This window comes from Rhinopithecus bieti, unplaced genomic scaffold (genome assembly GCF_001698545.2).
Source record: "Rhinopithecus bieti isolate Rb0 unplaced genomic scaffold, ASM169854v2 scaffold_34373, whole genome shotgun sequence".
In the NCBI taxonomy this organism is placed as follows: domain Eukaryota; kingdom Metazoa; phylum Chordata; class Mammalia; order Primates; family Cercopithecidae; genus Rhinopithecus; species Rhinopithecus bieti.
Window position 1 is genome coordinate 376,096 of NW_016814854.1, and position 15,111 is coordinate 391,206.

Below are 15,111 nucleotides of genomic sequence, written 5' to 3' on the forward strand. Positions count from 1 at the left end.
GATGCAGGCTAGAGTGCTGTGTACAGTAACCCAGTCATAGCTCACTGTAGCCTCAACCTCCTGGGCTCAAGTGATCGTCCCACTTCAGCCTTCCAAAGTGCTAGAATTACAGGCTAGCCACTATACCCAGCCCCCTCTTCAGTTTTCTTAGAGCCCATTATGCTACATTATCTTTCAAGAATGTAAAAAAAAATACAAATAAAAAATCTGGAGACACTATCTTTCCCTTTTAAGGTTTTATTAAAAATTGATGATTCAGTATTTTTCTGTCTATAATGTCAAAGAGAAGAAAGTTGACATACAAAGTTACTTCACTTAGATAAACCAGAAGATGAATGGAACAAAACTGAATGGTAATACTTTACACGTGAATCATTATGGTGCTATTGATTATATAAGCAATACCACTGACTGTTGTCTTCAGTACATCCTAGATGAATGTTTCCTTCCTTCCGTCCATCCGTCCTTCCTGTTCTTTCTTTCCACAGGGTCTCGCTCTGTCACCCAGGCTAAAGTGCACTGGTGCTATCATGGCTTACTGCAGCCTCGACTTCCCCAGACTCGGGTGATCCTCTCACCTCAGCCTCCCAAGCAGCTGTTACAGTTTCATAACATCACACCGAGCTATTTTTTTTTTTTTTGTATATGTTTTTGTAAAGACGGAGTCTCGCCATGTTGTCCAGGCTGGTCTCAAACTCCTGGGCTTAAGCATTCATCCTGCCTCAGCCTCTGAAAGTGCTGAAATTACAGGCATGAGCCACTGCGCCCAGCCCCTAGGTGAATTTTCTCAAACACAGGGATCAATGAGTAACAATATAGTTCAAAAATATAGTTCTCAGGACAGAAAGTAAGTATAGTATTTTCATCCAGTTAGTTATTCATTTGGAAAGACTTCATTGCTCACTATTCAACGCTCAGTGTTTTGTGACAAAAACTTCAATGGCTCTGTTTTCCTCAAAGGGTGAGTGACAGTATTCTTTCATCTTTTATGATTTTTGGAAAACTCAAATTTATTTGAAACGGTTCATAAGTGGACAAATACTTAAGACAGGTGTTTGATAAAGGAGATTGTAAAGAAAGAGATGATATAGAAATGAAGCAATTCATTGCATCGATCATTGTAATTGCTGTTACTCTAAAAATGAAATATGTCGGGCGGTTACGAAGCAGAAATTTCTGTCATCTTTTCAACATCATTATGAGCTATTAAAGTTATCAAAAGTAACACCTTTTGAATTCTTCAAGTACAAAAAGAAGACCCAAGAGTCCTTTTAAACACATACTTGAAATCTGGAATCAAATATTTGTAAATATTTCCAGGTTTGTCCGTGACAGTTGATGAGCTGTCAGTTTCAAAGCACCTTGCCCTTTTCAGGTGTATATTCCTTCAAAACCAGGAAAACAGGGAATGAAGAATTGAGTTACAGTGTACGTTTAAATTCTTATAAAAAAAATCTAATGAAGTTGTTTTATGTCATTTCTTTATTCTTATTGTGTAAATTATTCATGAATTAACTTAAATATTAATAAAATGTCTGTTGGACCCGGATGATAAATGATGATGACTTTTTCTTGGTGTACTGAGGGTTAAAATTAATTTACTAAAATTGTAAAAGAGCCAGGTGTGGTGGTTCACACCTATAATCCCAACACTTTGAGAGGCCAAGGCGGGAGGATCACTTGAGGCTAAGACTTCCTGATGAGCCTTGGCAACATAGTGAGACCCCCATCTCCACCGGTGGAAAAAAAAGTCAGCTCTGCATGGTGGCGCACACCTATAGTCCCAGCTGCTTGGGAGACTGAGGTAGGAGAATCACTTGAGTCCAGGAGGCTGCGGCTGCAGTGAGCTGTAATCTCACCACTGCACTCCAGCCTGGGCAATAGAGCAAGACCTTGTCTCAAAAAAAAAATTATGTGAGCTGATTTTCACTTAAGATGATAATACTGAAATCAAAATTTAGCACTTCTTGGTATCCTAAATGTTATACTAAATTTTTTGTTAAAATTAACCATTTTTTCCCCAAAATTTTATGGAACCACTCTATAAAAATGACAGCCAAGTTGAAACAAACACCACTCAGTTAGCTTTTATTTTATTATTTTATAGGTTTTCCTTTTTTGTCATTGTATACATGCATTTTTAGTGTTCATCAAAGAAATCTTTCTTCACCTTGCCTGTCATATCTACTAAACTAATGTTTAAAGACAGGCTAGTAATATAATCTACTTAGTTTCTAAACTAAGTTTTTCCTTCTGAAACCTCATGAGAGTTGCAGAATTTATGATGCCTTTGTTCTTAGTATTTTTTCCTGTTTTTTTTCTTTTTCTGTCCCTTTAGTATTTTTAATTCCTTAAGCCAAATTCTAGAAAAGTTCTATTTTCTTTACTTAGAAGTTATTTAGCAAGTATATACCATACAAGTCAAGTCTCCCTTACTGTGATGAAAATGTTTAATATCTTTAAATAGACACATGCACAAGCGCTAATGAAATCACCATCAAAATTAGGAAAATAACAAACCCAGTGGATTCAATATTTTATATACTATTCCAGTTTCAAAAATATACATTAATTGCAATTCTCTGAAGCAGGGGTTCCCAACCCCCAGGCCAAGCGTGTTAGGAACTGGGCCACACAGCAGGCAGCCAGCCGTGGGCCAGCAAGCTTTACCGCCTGAGCTCTGCCTCCTGTCACATCGGTGGCAGCATTAGGTTCTCATAGAGGTGCGAACCCTGTTGTGAACTGCACATGCGAGGGATCTGGGTTGCCCACTGTTGATAAGAATCTAATGCCTGATGATCTCAGGTGGAACAGTTTCGTCTCGAAACCACCTCCACCCCACTAGTCCATGGAAAAACTACCTTCCACGAAACCAGTCCCTGGTGCCAAAAAGGTTGGGGGCCACTGCTCTAAGAAAACCTAATTATTAAATGTGTGTTGACATTTAGGTATTTGTAACTAAATATACTCAAGTATACACCTGGTAACATTCTTAAGTTATGTTCATATAAAGCCAGGCAAGAGAACTATGTGTTGGAATTTCATGAATAATGTGGTTGTCTTCCACTAAAAGAAAATGAGTTAAGCTAATATTGAATAACTTAAAATAACATTTTAACCTTAAAACGTCTATTTATTAGGTAGTGGTCATATTTTACCTTATACCCTAAATCCATAGGTCCCAACAAGCTGTACTATTTCCAAGTATCATGCCTCATTTTCTTTTTTTCCTGTATTTCTCAATTACATTCTGTATTATAGAAGTGAAAAGGCAAGGCTTGGGAAAGGTGAGAAGGATTGTTAGTGATTTCTCCCTCTAGTTGTTTAAGAGAGAAAAGGAAGATATCTAAAGAAATTTGGCTCACTCTGGTCCCTGAAGAGCTTTCAATAGAAGGAGTGAAGTGCATTCAGGCCTTAAGGGGTATAAGAATTCCTGCTTTCCTAGGATAGGCACTTTATTTTCTGCTAGAACAAGTGGTAGATGTTGCTGCTGTGTCACCTGAGGCAGCCTCTCCAAGTGACCACAGTCTTTGGTTTGCAGGTTTATCTCATTGAAAAAACAGGTCTCCATGAGAAAATCCTTTTTCTCCACTGCTTCATGTAATTGGTATGTTTTATAGGATTTTTTTTTTCAAAGAAATTGATGAAAAATAACCACCTTGACGTAGAATATTTTGGAAGCAATTATTCATCTTCCCTTTAAATCTATTCTAAATGTGTTACTGGTCCACTTCTCTAGAAGAAGGTGTGACAGCTTAGTGCATACACGTAGTGACTTTTATCCATACTATGGTAACCACATGTTCTAAACTAAAATGTTCATTTTATAATTTTCATTTAAAACTCTTGAAACAATCTTTAGAAGATTTTTCAAATCACATTCAATTTTTTAATTTTTTTGTGCTTGGTGATACAACAGTCATGTAAAAATGTGAAAAGAAATAGCATGGGGAGAAGAGATTTTTATTATTAGGGATATTCTAGAAACCTAAAGGTGGACGTTCACCTTGCCTGGTTCTCTAGATGCTATCTATCACATCCCTTTTTAAAAATGAACATAATTCACCAATCCTAAGACAGAGCAGATCTTGAAGCAGATTGGGAGTTCAGTGAGAATGTGTTGTATTGATCTAAATTAAATAAACAATTGAATATTTAGGATGACTTTTGCCTCGTCATTCCTTTAAGTGATGAACTACAGTATGTGGTTTCAAATTTGTGACTTGCATTATTTTAGTATCTCATCTATATATTTTTTGAGAGTGAGAGAATGTGTGTGTTTGAATGTCAAAATCTTTCCTTCCTACTGGGAATTTGGTCATTGAATAACTTCATGTATCCCAAGATTCAGTTATCTATTGACTGTGTTGCACTGTACTAATTATGATTAGCACAGTCCTCAGACCCAAGGAGCTTAATAAAATTATTTGTATATGTCATTTTTTTCTTGAAGTTAAAAATTGTTTTCATATTTAAGAAATGATAATTTTCAACCTGAGAAAGCTGATTGCCAAAAAAGGATTATTAAGAGATGATTACTCCTAATATCTGTCATCTACTTTCTCTGTGAAGATAGGAAATAAATGGTAGAGAGGTAAATAAATGGTAAAATACAGTGTTTAGAGCTCCTTTGCAAAGAAACTGTGGTAATTCCTTTTTAAATCAACTTCCAAATCTGCTTTGTAAATTCAGAAATGTGTAAATTCAGTCTTTTAAAGCAATGAATAATACTTTGCAAATTATATTATACACAGTAAAAAGTAGAATAGCAATAACAGGAGTAATATGAACTCAAAGGTGCTCCTTACTTCATTCTTATTCTTAAATAAAGTATATTTTATGGCTATTTACAAACCAGTTTTCAAATGCCTGATATGATTTTGACTTTCTTGACTCTACCCAAGAACAAAAAGGTTGGTAGTGGTATGGAGAGAAATACAATAGATTTGCATATCCCATTAAATAGTTGTTAAATGTCTTAACTAGCTGAGAATTAATTGTATATTAGCAGTTGTTATTTTTGTTTTTGTTTGTTTGTTTGTTTGTTTGTTTGTTTGTTTGTTTTTGAGATGGAGTATCATTCTGTCACCCAGGCTGGAGTGCAGTGGCGCAATCTCGGCTCACTGCAACCTCTGCCTACCAGGTTCAAGCAATTTTCCTGCCCCAGCTTCCTGAGAAGCTGGGACTACAGGCGCATGCCACCATACCCAGCTGATTTTTGTATTTTTCCAGAGACAGGGTTTCACCACATGGGTCAGGCTGGTCTCAAACTCCTGACCTCAGGCAATCCACCCGCCTCGGCCTCCTGAATTGCTGAGATTACAGGTATGAGCCACTGTACCCGGCCATATTAAGTTTTTTAAGAGAATTAGAAAACTGTTTCCTCAACTCCAAGATGTAAAATGTGTCCTTACGTTTTATACCACTAAGAAAGAAAAATAAGCCTCCAGTTAAGCAACATGCCATCAATTGTAAGATATATACCAATGGGGAAAAAAAAAAAGTACTGTTTAGCTGGGATACCTCCCTACTCCCTGAAAAGCAAGTCAGGATTTTATTAGGAAAGGAAAACGGGAGAATGGATATTTGGTGGCAGTCGTCATCACCATTTCATCTCTATATCATTATTAACCTTTTAAAATATCCATCTTAAGTACATTATGGCAAAGCTTTTTAAAATGGTGGCACTGGAATCTCAAGAAGGTCTCTTCTCATCCTACTCCTTACACAGTTGAAATTAATTGTTGCTGCCTCCTTTCTATATCTTTCTTTGGCTATCATTTCTTATCCTTTTAGTCAATACATTCAACAATTTGATACAATCAGATAATTCTTTCCTAAAGTTTGATTTAGAGTTAAGCATTGTACTCAAAAAGGGTAATCTTTCAATTAAAATTTATCTTTTCAGTTCCATAGGGACCAAGGTACTTGTTGATAGCTTCAGGTCTAATAACTTGAACAAAATGTTCTGGCATCTTGAAAAACAAATTTCTTGGAATTTATTCCAGCTTCTCTTCCAAAGATGTACTGGCCCCATTCCTTAGGTCAGTATTGACACTTATCTATCAAGTTTGCAGAAATGCAATGAGTTCTTGCTTCTTCTGTTGTGTATGTGTTAGTGATAGGAAATCGTTTGGTATCTTCTTAGATAATAAATACCATTGGAATGTTTTTCAAACTGTGACTAAAATGTCTTTGGCATTTTCCATTGTACTTCTTATATATGTTTATGCTTTCCCTGTCTTCTGTATCTGTAAGGAATGGACCTGACATTAAGACTTCTCCATAGAGCACATGAGGAAGGATTTACTAACAAACTACATTAAACCCTTGATAGCCCCAAACAAGCATCTAAAGAATCACTCTCCTCCATATGACTGTATTTTAATGTTTATGAATATGACTAAGATGGTCACACTTTGAACAGACTCACAAAATAATCTTCAACTTGTTAGTGGTTTCATTTTTTTGAAAACAGAAATTCTAAAAATTACTTATGGAATGTCTGGTGTTTGGGGGATGATGTCAGAAATGAATCTGTTCTGTTGGCCTCAACCCCACATCAGACTCATCAGAGTCTGCATCTCTTTTCCTTTTTCTGCACATCTACTTTTGTTTCTTCCTAAGTGCCCAGTAATGTAAGGAAGCAGGTTCTAGTTCCCCTATAGAGCTATAAAGCTATACAGGAGACTTAACATTCACATTACTCTGCAGAAAGGTGCTTATGAAAATTCAGAGACTTGGCGGGCTTTGGAAGATGGTTATATAACATTAAAGTATGTTCTCTGCTCTAATGATTTGATCATTTTAACAGTATGGATTAACCCACAGGATTTCCAGTAGACATTTTCAATGGAATAGGAGTGGCAATAAAACAAATTACTAACGTGACTATAATCCATATATATGTCTATTATTTATGTGTAATATACATATACACTTAGAAATGCTATATTATTTTACTTGTAGGTATCATAACGATTCTAGTTCTGCCTCCTTAACTATTCTTATTTTTATTTTTTTTAGAACACTGATATTTGCATTTAATGGGGAACAAACGATGAAGAAGGAAAAAGAATATATTCACTAAGGATTCTATCTGCTTACTGCTACAGACCTGTGTTTTAAGGAATTCTCCTCCTTCTTGCATAGAAGTTGATCAGCTCTGTGGTCAGATTGCATTTATCTTGTCATTGCCAGAAGAAATCCTGGACAGAATGTAACAGTACATCTCTCTCTGATTGCTATGGAAGGTGATAAACTGATACTCACTTATTAAAGTTACGTCTCACTCACCACAGAAAACCATTCTTTAAAGTGAATAGAAACCAAGCCCTTGTGAACACTTCTATTGAACATGACTCATGGAGAAGAGCTTGGCTCTGATGTGCACCAGGATTCTATTGTTTTAACTTACCTAGAAGGATTACTAATGCATCAGGCAGCAGGGGGATCAGGTACTGCCGTCGACAAAAAGTCTGCTGGGAATAATGAAGAGGATCAGAACTTTAACATTTCTGGCAGTGCATTTCCCACCTGTCAAAGTAATGGTCCAGTTCTCAATACACATACATATCAGGGATCTGGCATGCTGCACCTCAAAAAAGCCAGACTGTTGCAGTCTTCTGAGGACTGGAATGCAGCAAAGCGGAAGAGGCTGTCTGATTCTATCGTAAATTTAAACGTAAAGAAGGAAGCTTTGCTAGCTGGCATGGTTGACAGTGTGCCTAAAGGCAAACAGGATAGCACATTACTGGCCTCTTTGCTTCAGTCATTCAGCTCTAGGCTGCAGACTGTTGCTCTGTCACAACAAATTAGGCAGAGCCTCAAGGAGCAAGGATATGCCCTCAGTCATGATTCTTTAAAAGTGGAGAAGGATTTAAGGTGCTATGGTGTTGCATCAAGTCATTTAAAAACTTTGTTGAAGAAAAGTAAAGTTAAAGATCAAAAGCCTGATACAAATCTTCCTGATGTGACTAAAAACCTCATCAGAGATAGGTTTGCAGAGTCTCCTCATCACGTTGGACAAAGTGGAACAAAGGTCATGAGTGAACCATTGTCATGTGCTGCAAGATTACAGGCTGTTGCAAGCATGGTGGAAAAAAGGGCTAGTCCTGCCACCTCACCTAAACCTAGTGTTGCTTGTAGCCAGTTAGCATTACTTCTGTCAAGCGAAGCCCATTTGCAGCAGTATTCTCGAGAACATGCTTTAAAAACACAAAATGCAAATCAAGCAGCAAGTGAAAGACTTGCTGCTATGGCCAGATTGCAAGAAAATGGCCAGAAGGATGTTGGCAGTTTCCAGCTTTCAAAAGCAATGTCAAGCCATCTTAATGGTCAGGCTAGAACATCATCAAGCAAACTGATGGCTAGCAAAAGTAGTGCTACGACATTTCAAAATCCAATGGGTATCATTCCTTCTTCCCCTAAAAATGCAGGTTATAAGAACTCACTGGAAAGAAACAATATAAAACAAGCCGCTAACAATAGTTTGCTTTTACATCTTCTTAAAAGCCAGACTATACCTAAGCCAATGAATGGACACAGTCACAGTGAGAGAGGCAGCATTTTTGAGGAAAGTAGTACACCTACAACTATTGATGAATATTCAGATAACAATCCTAGTTTTACAGATGACAGCAGTGGTGATGAAAGTTCTTACTCCAACTGTGTTCCCATAGACTTGTCTTGCAAACACCGAACTGAAAAATCAGAATCTGACCAACCTGTTTCCCTGGATAACTTTACTCAATCCTTGCTAAACACTTGGGATCCAAAAGTCCCAGACGTAGATATCAAAGAAGATCAAGATACCTCAAAGAGTTCTAAGCTAAACTCACACCAGAAAGTAACACTTCTTCAATTGCTACTTGGCCATAAGAATGAAGAAAATGTAGAAAAAAACACCAGCCCTCAGGGAGTACACAATGATGTGACCAAGTTCAGTACACAAAATTATGCAAGGACTTCTGTGATAGAAAGCCCCAGTACAAATCGGACTACGCCAGTGAGCACTCCACCATTACTTACGTCAGCCAAAGCAGAGTCTCCCATCAATCTCTCTCAACACTCTCTGGTCATCAAATGGAATTCCCCACCGTATGCCTGCAGTACTCAGTCTGAAAAGACTGCATCTGACCACTCAATGGACCTTACAAAAAGCAAAGACACGCCAGGAGAGAAACCAGCCCAAAACGAAGGTGCACAAAACTCTGCAACTTTTAGTGCCAGTAAGCTGTTACAAAACTTAGCACAATGTGGACTGCAGTCTTCCATGTCAGTGGAAGAGCAGAGACCCAGCAAACAGCTGTTAACTGTAAACACAGATAAACCGATAGGTGTGATTGATAGATTAAATAGCCCTTTGCTCTCAAATAAAACGAATGCAGCTGAAGAAAGTCAAGCATTTAGTAGTCAACCAACAGGTCCTGAACCAGGGCTTTCCGGTTCTGAAATAGAAAATCTGCTTGAAAGACGCACTGTCCTCCAGTTGCTCCTGGGAAACCCCAACAAAGGTAAAAGTGAAAAGAAAGAGAAAACTCCCTTAAGAGATGAAAGCACTCAGGAACACTCAGAGAGAGCTTTAAGTGAACAAATATTGATGGTGAAAATAAAATCTGAGCCTTGTGATGACTTACAAATTCCTAATACAAATATGCACTTGAGCCGTGATGCCAAGAGTGCTCCATTCTTGGGTATGGCTCCTGCTGTGCAGAGAAGCGCACCTGCCTTACCAGTGTCCGAAGACTTTAAATCGGAGCCTGTTTCACCTCAGGATTTTTCTTTCTCAAAGAATGGTCTCTTAAGTCGATTGCTAAGACAAAATCCAGATAGTTACCTGGCAGATGATTCAGACAAGAGTCACAGAAATAATGAAATGGCACTTCTAGAATCAAAGAATCTGTGCATGGTCCCTAAGAAAAGGAAGCTTTATACTGAGCCATTAGAAAATCCATTTAAAAAGATGAAAAACAACGTTGTTGATGCTGCAAACAATCACAGTGCCCCAGAAGTACTGTATGGGTCCTTGCTTAACCAGGAAGAGCTGAAATTTAGCAGAAATGATCTTGAGTTTAAATATCCTGCTGGTCATGGCTCAGCCAGCGAAAGTGAACATAGGAGTTGGGCCAGAGAGAGCAAAAGCTTCAATGTTCTGAAACAGCTGCTTCTCTCAGAAAACTGTGTGCGAGATTTGTCCCCGCACAGAAGTAACTCTGTTGCTGACAGTAAAAAGAAAGGACACAGAAATAATGTGACCAACAGCAAACCTGAATTTAGCATTTCTTCTTTAAATGGACTGATGTACAGTCCCACTCAGCCCAGCAGTTGCATGGATAACAGGACATTTTCATACCCAGGAGTAGTAAAAACTCCTGTAAGTCCTACTTTCCCTGAGCACTTGGGCTGTGCAGGGTCTAGACCAGAATCTGGGCTTTTGAATGGGTGTTCCATGCCCAGTGAGAAAGGACCCATTAAGTGGGTTATCACTGATGTGGAGAAGAATGAGTACGAAAAAGACTCTCCAAGACTGACCAAAACCAACCCAATACTATATTATATGCTGCAGAAAGGAGGCAATTCTGTTACCAGCCGAGAAACACAAGACAAGGACATTTGGAGGGAGCCTTCATCTGCTGAAAGTGTCTCACAGGTCACAATCAAAGAAGAGTTACTTCCTACTGCAGAAACGAGAGCTTCTTTCTTTAATTTAAGAAGCCCTTACAATAGCCATATGGGAAATAATGCTTCTCGCCCACACAGTGCAAACGGAGAAGTTTATGGACTTCTGGGAAACGTGCTAACAATAAAAAAAGAATCAGAATAAAATGTACCTGCCATCCAGTTTGGGATCTTTTTAAAACATAATGAGTATGAACTTGAGATCTGTATAAATAAGAGCATGATTTGAGAAAAGCATGGTATAATTGAAACTTTTTTCATTTTGAAAAGTATTGGTTACTGGTGATGTTTAAATATCCATACTAATTTTTGCTTAACATTAGATGTCATGAGGAAACTACTGAACTAGCAATTGGTTGTTTAACACTTCTGTATGCATCAGATAACAACCGTGAGTAGCCTATGAATGAAATTATTTTATAAACGTAAATAATAGGCATAAATTAAAATGTAAAACTCCATTCATAGTGGATTAATGCATTTTGCTGCCTTTATTAGGGTACTTTATTTTGCTTTTCAGAAGTCAGCCTACATAACACATTTTTTAAAGTCCAAACTGTTAAACAACTCTTTAAAGGATAATTATCCAATTAAAAAAACCTAGTGCTGATTCACAGCTTATTATCCAATTCAAAATAAATTAGAAAATATATGCTTACATTTTTTCACTTTTGCTAAAAAAGAAAAAAAAAGTTTATTTTTAACTCTTGGAAGAGGTTTTGTGGTTCCCAATGTGTCTGTTCCACTCTGATCCTTTTCAATATAGATTTCTTTAAACCTTGTACTACTTAGTAAAAATTGATTACAATTGAGGGAAGTTTGATAGATCCTTTAAAAAAAAAAAAAGGCAGATTTCCATTTTTTGTATTTTAACTACTTTACTAAATTAATACTCCTCCTTTTACAGAATTAGAAAAGTTAACATTTATCTTTAGGTGGTTTCCTGAAAAGTTGAATATTTAAGAAATTGTTTTTAAAAGAAGCAAAATGGCTTTTCTTTGGACCGTTTTCACCATCTCTTGTAAAAGCTAATTCTCACCATTCCTGTAGTACCTGCGAGTCTTATGACCAGGATTCCTTAAAGCCGAACTCTGACCACTTGCATTAGAACCATCTCCATCTGGAGCACTTGTTTTAAAATGCAGATTCATAGGCAGCATCTCAGATCTACAGAACAAGAATCTCTGCTAAGTGGACCTGGAATCTTCCATCTGCATCTTAACACGCTCCCTAGGTGTTTCTTGTGTTTGAGAACCATGGCTTATGACTTTCCTCAGAACATGAGACTGTAAAACAAAACAAAACAAAAAAACTATTTGATGCCTCTATTTTCCCCAATACAGTCACACATCAGCTCAAAATTTGCAATATTGTAGTTCATATATTACCGTTATGTCTTTGGAAATCGGGTTCAGAACACTTTTTATGACAAAAAAAAATTGGGTGGAGGGGATAACTTTCATATCTGGCTCAACATCTCAGGAAAATCTGTGATTATTTATGTGTTCTAATGAGTAACATCTACTTAGTTAGCCTTAGGGATGGAAAAACAGGGCCACTTACCAAACTCAGGTGATTCCAGGATGGTTTGGAAACTTCTCCCGAATACATCCTTAACCTTTATTAAAATCATTGTCCTAAGAACAATGCCAACAAAGGCTACAACATTTAGTTTAAACCCAAGAAAGGCACTAAACTCAGATTGGCTAAATAAAAAGTACAACAGGCACATATACATGACAGAATTGTACACAATCACTCCATTGGATCTTTTATTTTAAAATAGTGATGAAAAGTAAATGTTGATACTGTCTTAGAAGAACTTAATATATTATTGAAGCCACATGGGGTTTCAATTTTGAAACAGGTCTGTTTTTATGTTCAGTTTGTACAATCCACAATTCATTCACCAGACATTTTGTTTTTAATTGTGAACCTAGTTAGCAAATGACCTATCAAAAATTATTCTATAATCACTACTAGTTAGAAAGATATTGATTTAAAGTTGTTCTTCTTGAAGTGGTTTCTAAGATTTTATATTAAAATAGGTGTGATTTCCCAATATGATCTAAAACCCTAAATGGTTATTTTTCCTCAGAATGATTTGTAAATAGCTACTGGAAATATTATACAGTAATAGGAGTGGGTATTATGCAACATCATGGAGAAGTGAAGGCATAGGATTATTCTGACATAAAATTCCACTGGCCAGTTGAATATATTCTACTCCATGTCCATACTATGACAATCTTATTGTCAACACTATATAAATAAGCTTTTAAACCAGTCATTTTTCTTGATTGTTGTGAAAGGTTTGGAGCCTTAGAGGTATGTCAGAAAAAATAGTTGGTATTCTCCCTTGGGTAGGGGGAAATGGCCTTTTTACAAGAGAGTGAAATTTAGGTCAGGGAAAAGACTGTCAAGGGCCAGCATTGCTTTTTGTTTTTTTTTTTAATGGGTTTTGTTTTGTTTTTTGGTTGGTTGGTTGTTTTCGTTGTTGTTAACAAAGGAATGAGAATATGTAATACTTAAATAAACATGACCACAAAGAATGCTGTTCTGATTTACTAGAGAATGTCCCCAATTTGAATTTAGGGTGATTTTAAAGAACAGTGAGAAAGGGTATACATCCACAGATTCCCTTTGTTTATGCATATGTAGATACAAGGATGCACATACACACATTTTCAAGGACTATTTTAGATATCTAGACAATTTCTTCTAATAAAGTCATTTGTGAAAGGGTACTACAGCTCTCATTGACATCAGTAAGGTAGCATTCATTACCTGTTTATTCTCTGCTGCATCTTACAGAAGAGTAAACTGGTGAGAGTATATATTTTATATATATATATATAATATGTATATATATATATTGACTTGTTACATGAAGATGTTAAAATCGGTTTTTAAAGGTGATGTAAATAGTGATTTCCTTAATGAAAAATACATATTTTGTATTGTTCTAATGCAACAGAAAAGCCTTTTAATCTCTTTGGTTCCTGTATATTCCATGTATAAGTGTAAATATAATCAGACAGGTTTAAAAGTTGTGCATGTATGTATACAGTTGCAAGTCTGGACAAATGTATAGAATAAACCTTTTATTTAAGTTGTGATTACCTGCTGCATGAAAAGTGCATGGGGGACCCTGTGCATCTGTGCATTTGGCAAAATGTCTTAACAAATCAGATCAGATGTTCATCCCAACATGACAGTATTCCATTTCTGGACATGACGTCTGTGGTTTAAGCTTTGTGAAAGAATGTGCTTTGAATCCAAGGGTCTTAAACAGTTTTTTTAATCGTCAACCACTTTTAAACATAAAGAATTCACACAACTACTTTCATGAATTTTTTAATCCCATTGCAAACATTATTCCAAGAGTATCCCGGTATTAGCAATACTGGAATACAGGCACATTACCATTCATATTAAGAATTCTGGTGTTTACACATCCAAGATTGATGCGATCTGCTCAATAATATAATTTGTCATTTTTATTAGAAATTTAATTTCTTCATATGATGTCATGAAACTGTACATAACTGCAGTGTGAATTTTTTTTGTTTTGTTTTTTAATCTTTTAGTGTTTACTTCCTGCAGTGAATTTGAATAAATGAGAAAAAAATGCATTGTCTCTGGTTTGAAATGACTGTTGTTTTGTGGACTTTCTCTGGTTTTTAGGTTTTCCATAAACATAAAACACATTGCTATGAATATAACAGCGATCTTCAAGGATGTTTTGCCCTTCTCAGAAAAATAAAGGGAACAAAAAAGAAGGTGGCTAGCAAGTTAGTGCACTAGAAACAGGGTAATTAAGGCATAACTCAAAGTGACAATCAGCCTCTACGCTGTCTCCCATGATTCAGTGTGTAACTAGTTGATCACTGTAAATTTTTAAACTAGAAAATAGTTTGTGCAGTATTCAAAATTAATGTTGACTTTGTGTATATATATACACACTTCATTTTAGGGTAAGACTTTATCAGAAGGCTTTTGTCCGGTTTTCAATGGGTGTGGTTTATTTTAAAAGCAAAAGGAGTTTAATAATTTTCCAGAAATGAATGTATGTACACGTATATACATGTTTAAATATATGCTATATGTGTATAGGTAATACATAATTGATAAGCAATATACATACGTAAGTATTAGAGACCAGTGGATTCCAAAGGAAAACAAAAAAAAAAAAAAAAAAAAAACTTTGTACTCTGGTAAACTTACAGCTTAGGAATTTTTATTTTTACAAATAATGATAATTTGTGAGAAAGATATTTTCCCAAAGAGGAGTTCTGTTTCCTGCGACCCAGATAGGTCTATTATAATCCATGCAGCTTCTCTCTTAATAAGTTTATAAATGTCTAAAAATGTTCAAGTAAGAAAAATGCTTCCTGCTGTTGTACATTATTAACATGTTGAAAAATTGCA

The 15,111-nt window shown here is 36.2% G+C and overlaps 1 protein-coding gene across 3 annotated transcripts in view; it reads left to right on the plus strand.

The window, feature by feature from the left end:
* NRIP1 (nuclear receptor interacting protein 1) overlaps positions 1-14,320 on the plus strand; it is a 90,458-nt gene extending 76,138 nt beyond the window's left edge. For 2 of the 3 annotated variants that reach the window (XM_017852412.1, XM_017852413.1), the window contains exon 2: positions 7,027-14,320. In XM_017852412.1, the coding sequence (XP_017707901.1) occupies positions 7,358-10,825 (3,468 nt within the window). In that variant the 5' untranslated portion in view covers positions 7,027-7,357 and the 3' untranslated portion in view covers positions 10,826-14,320. Of the gene's footprint in view, positions 1-5,953; positions 6,045-7,026 lie in introns of those variants that run through there. The other variant, XM_017852414.1, reaches the window with a different exon arrangement.
* Positions 14,321-15,111: the final 791 nt, after the last annotated feature.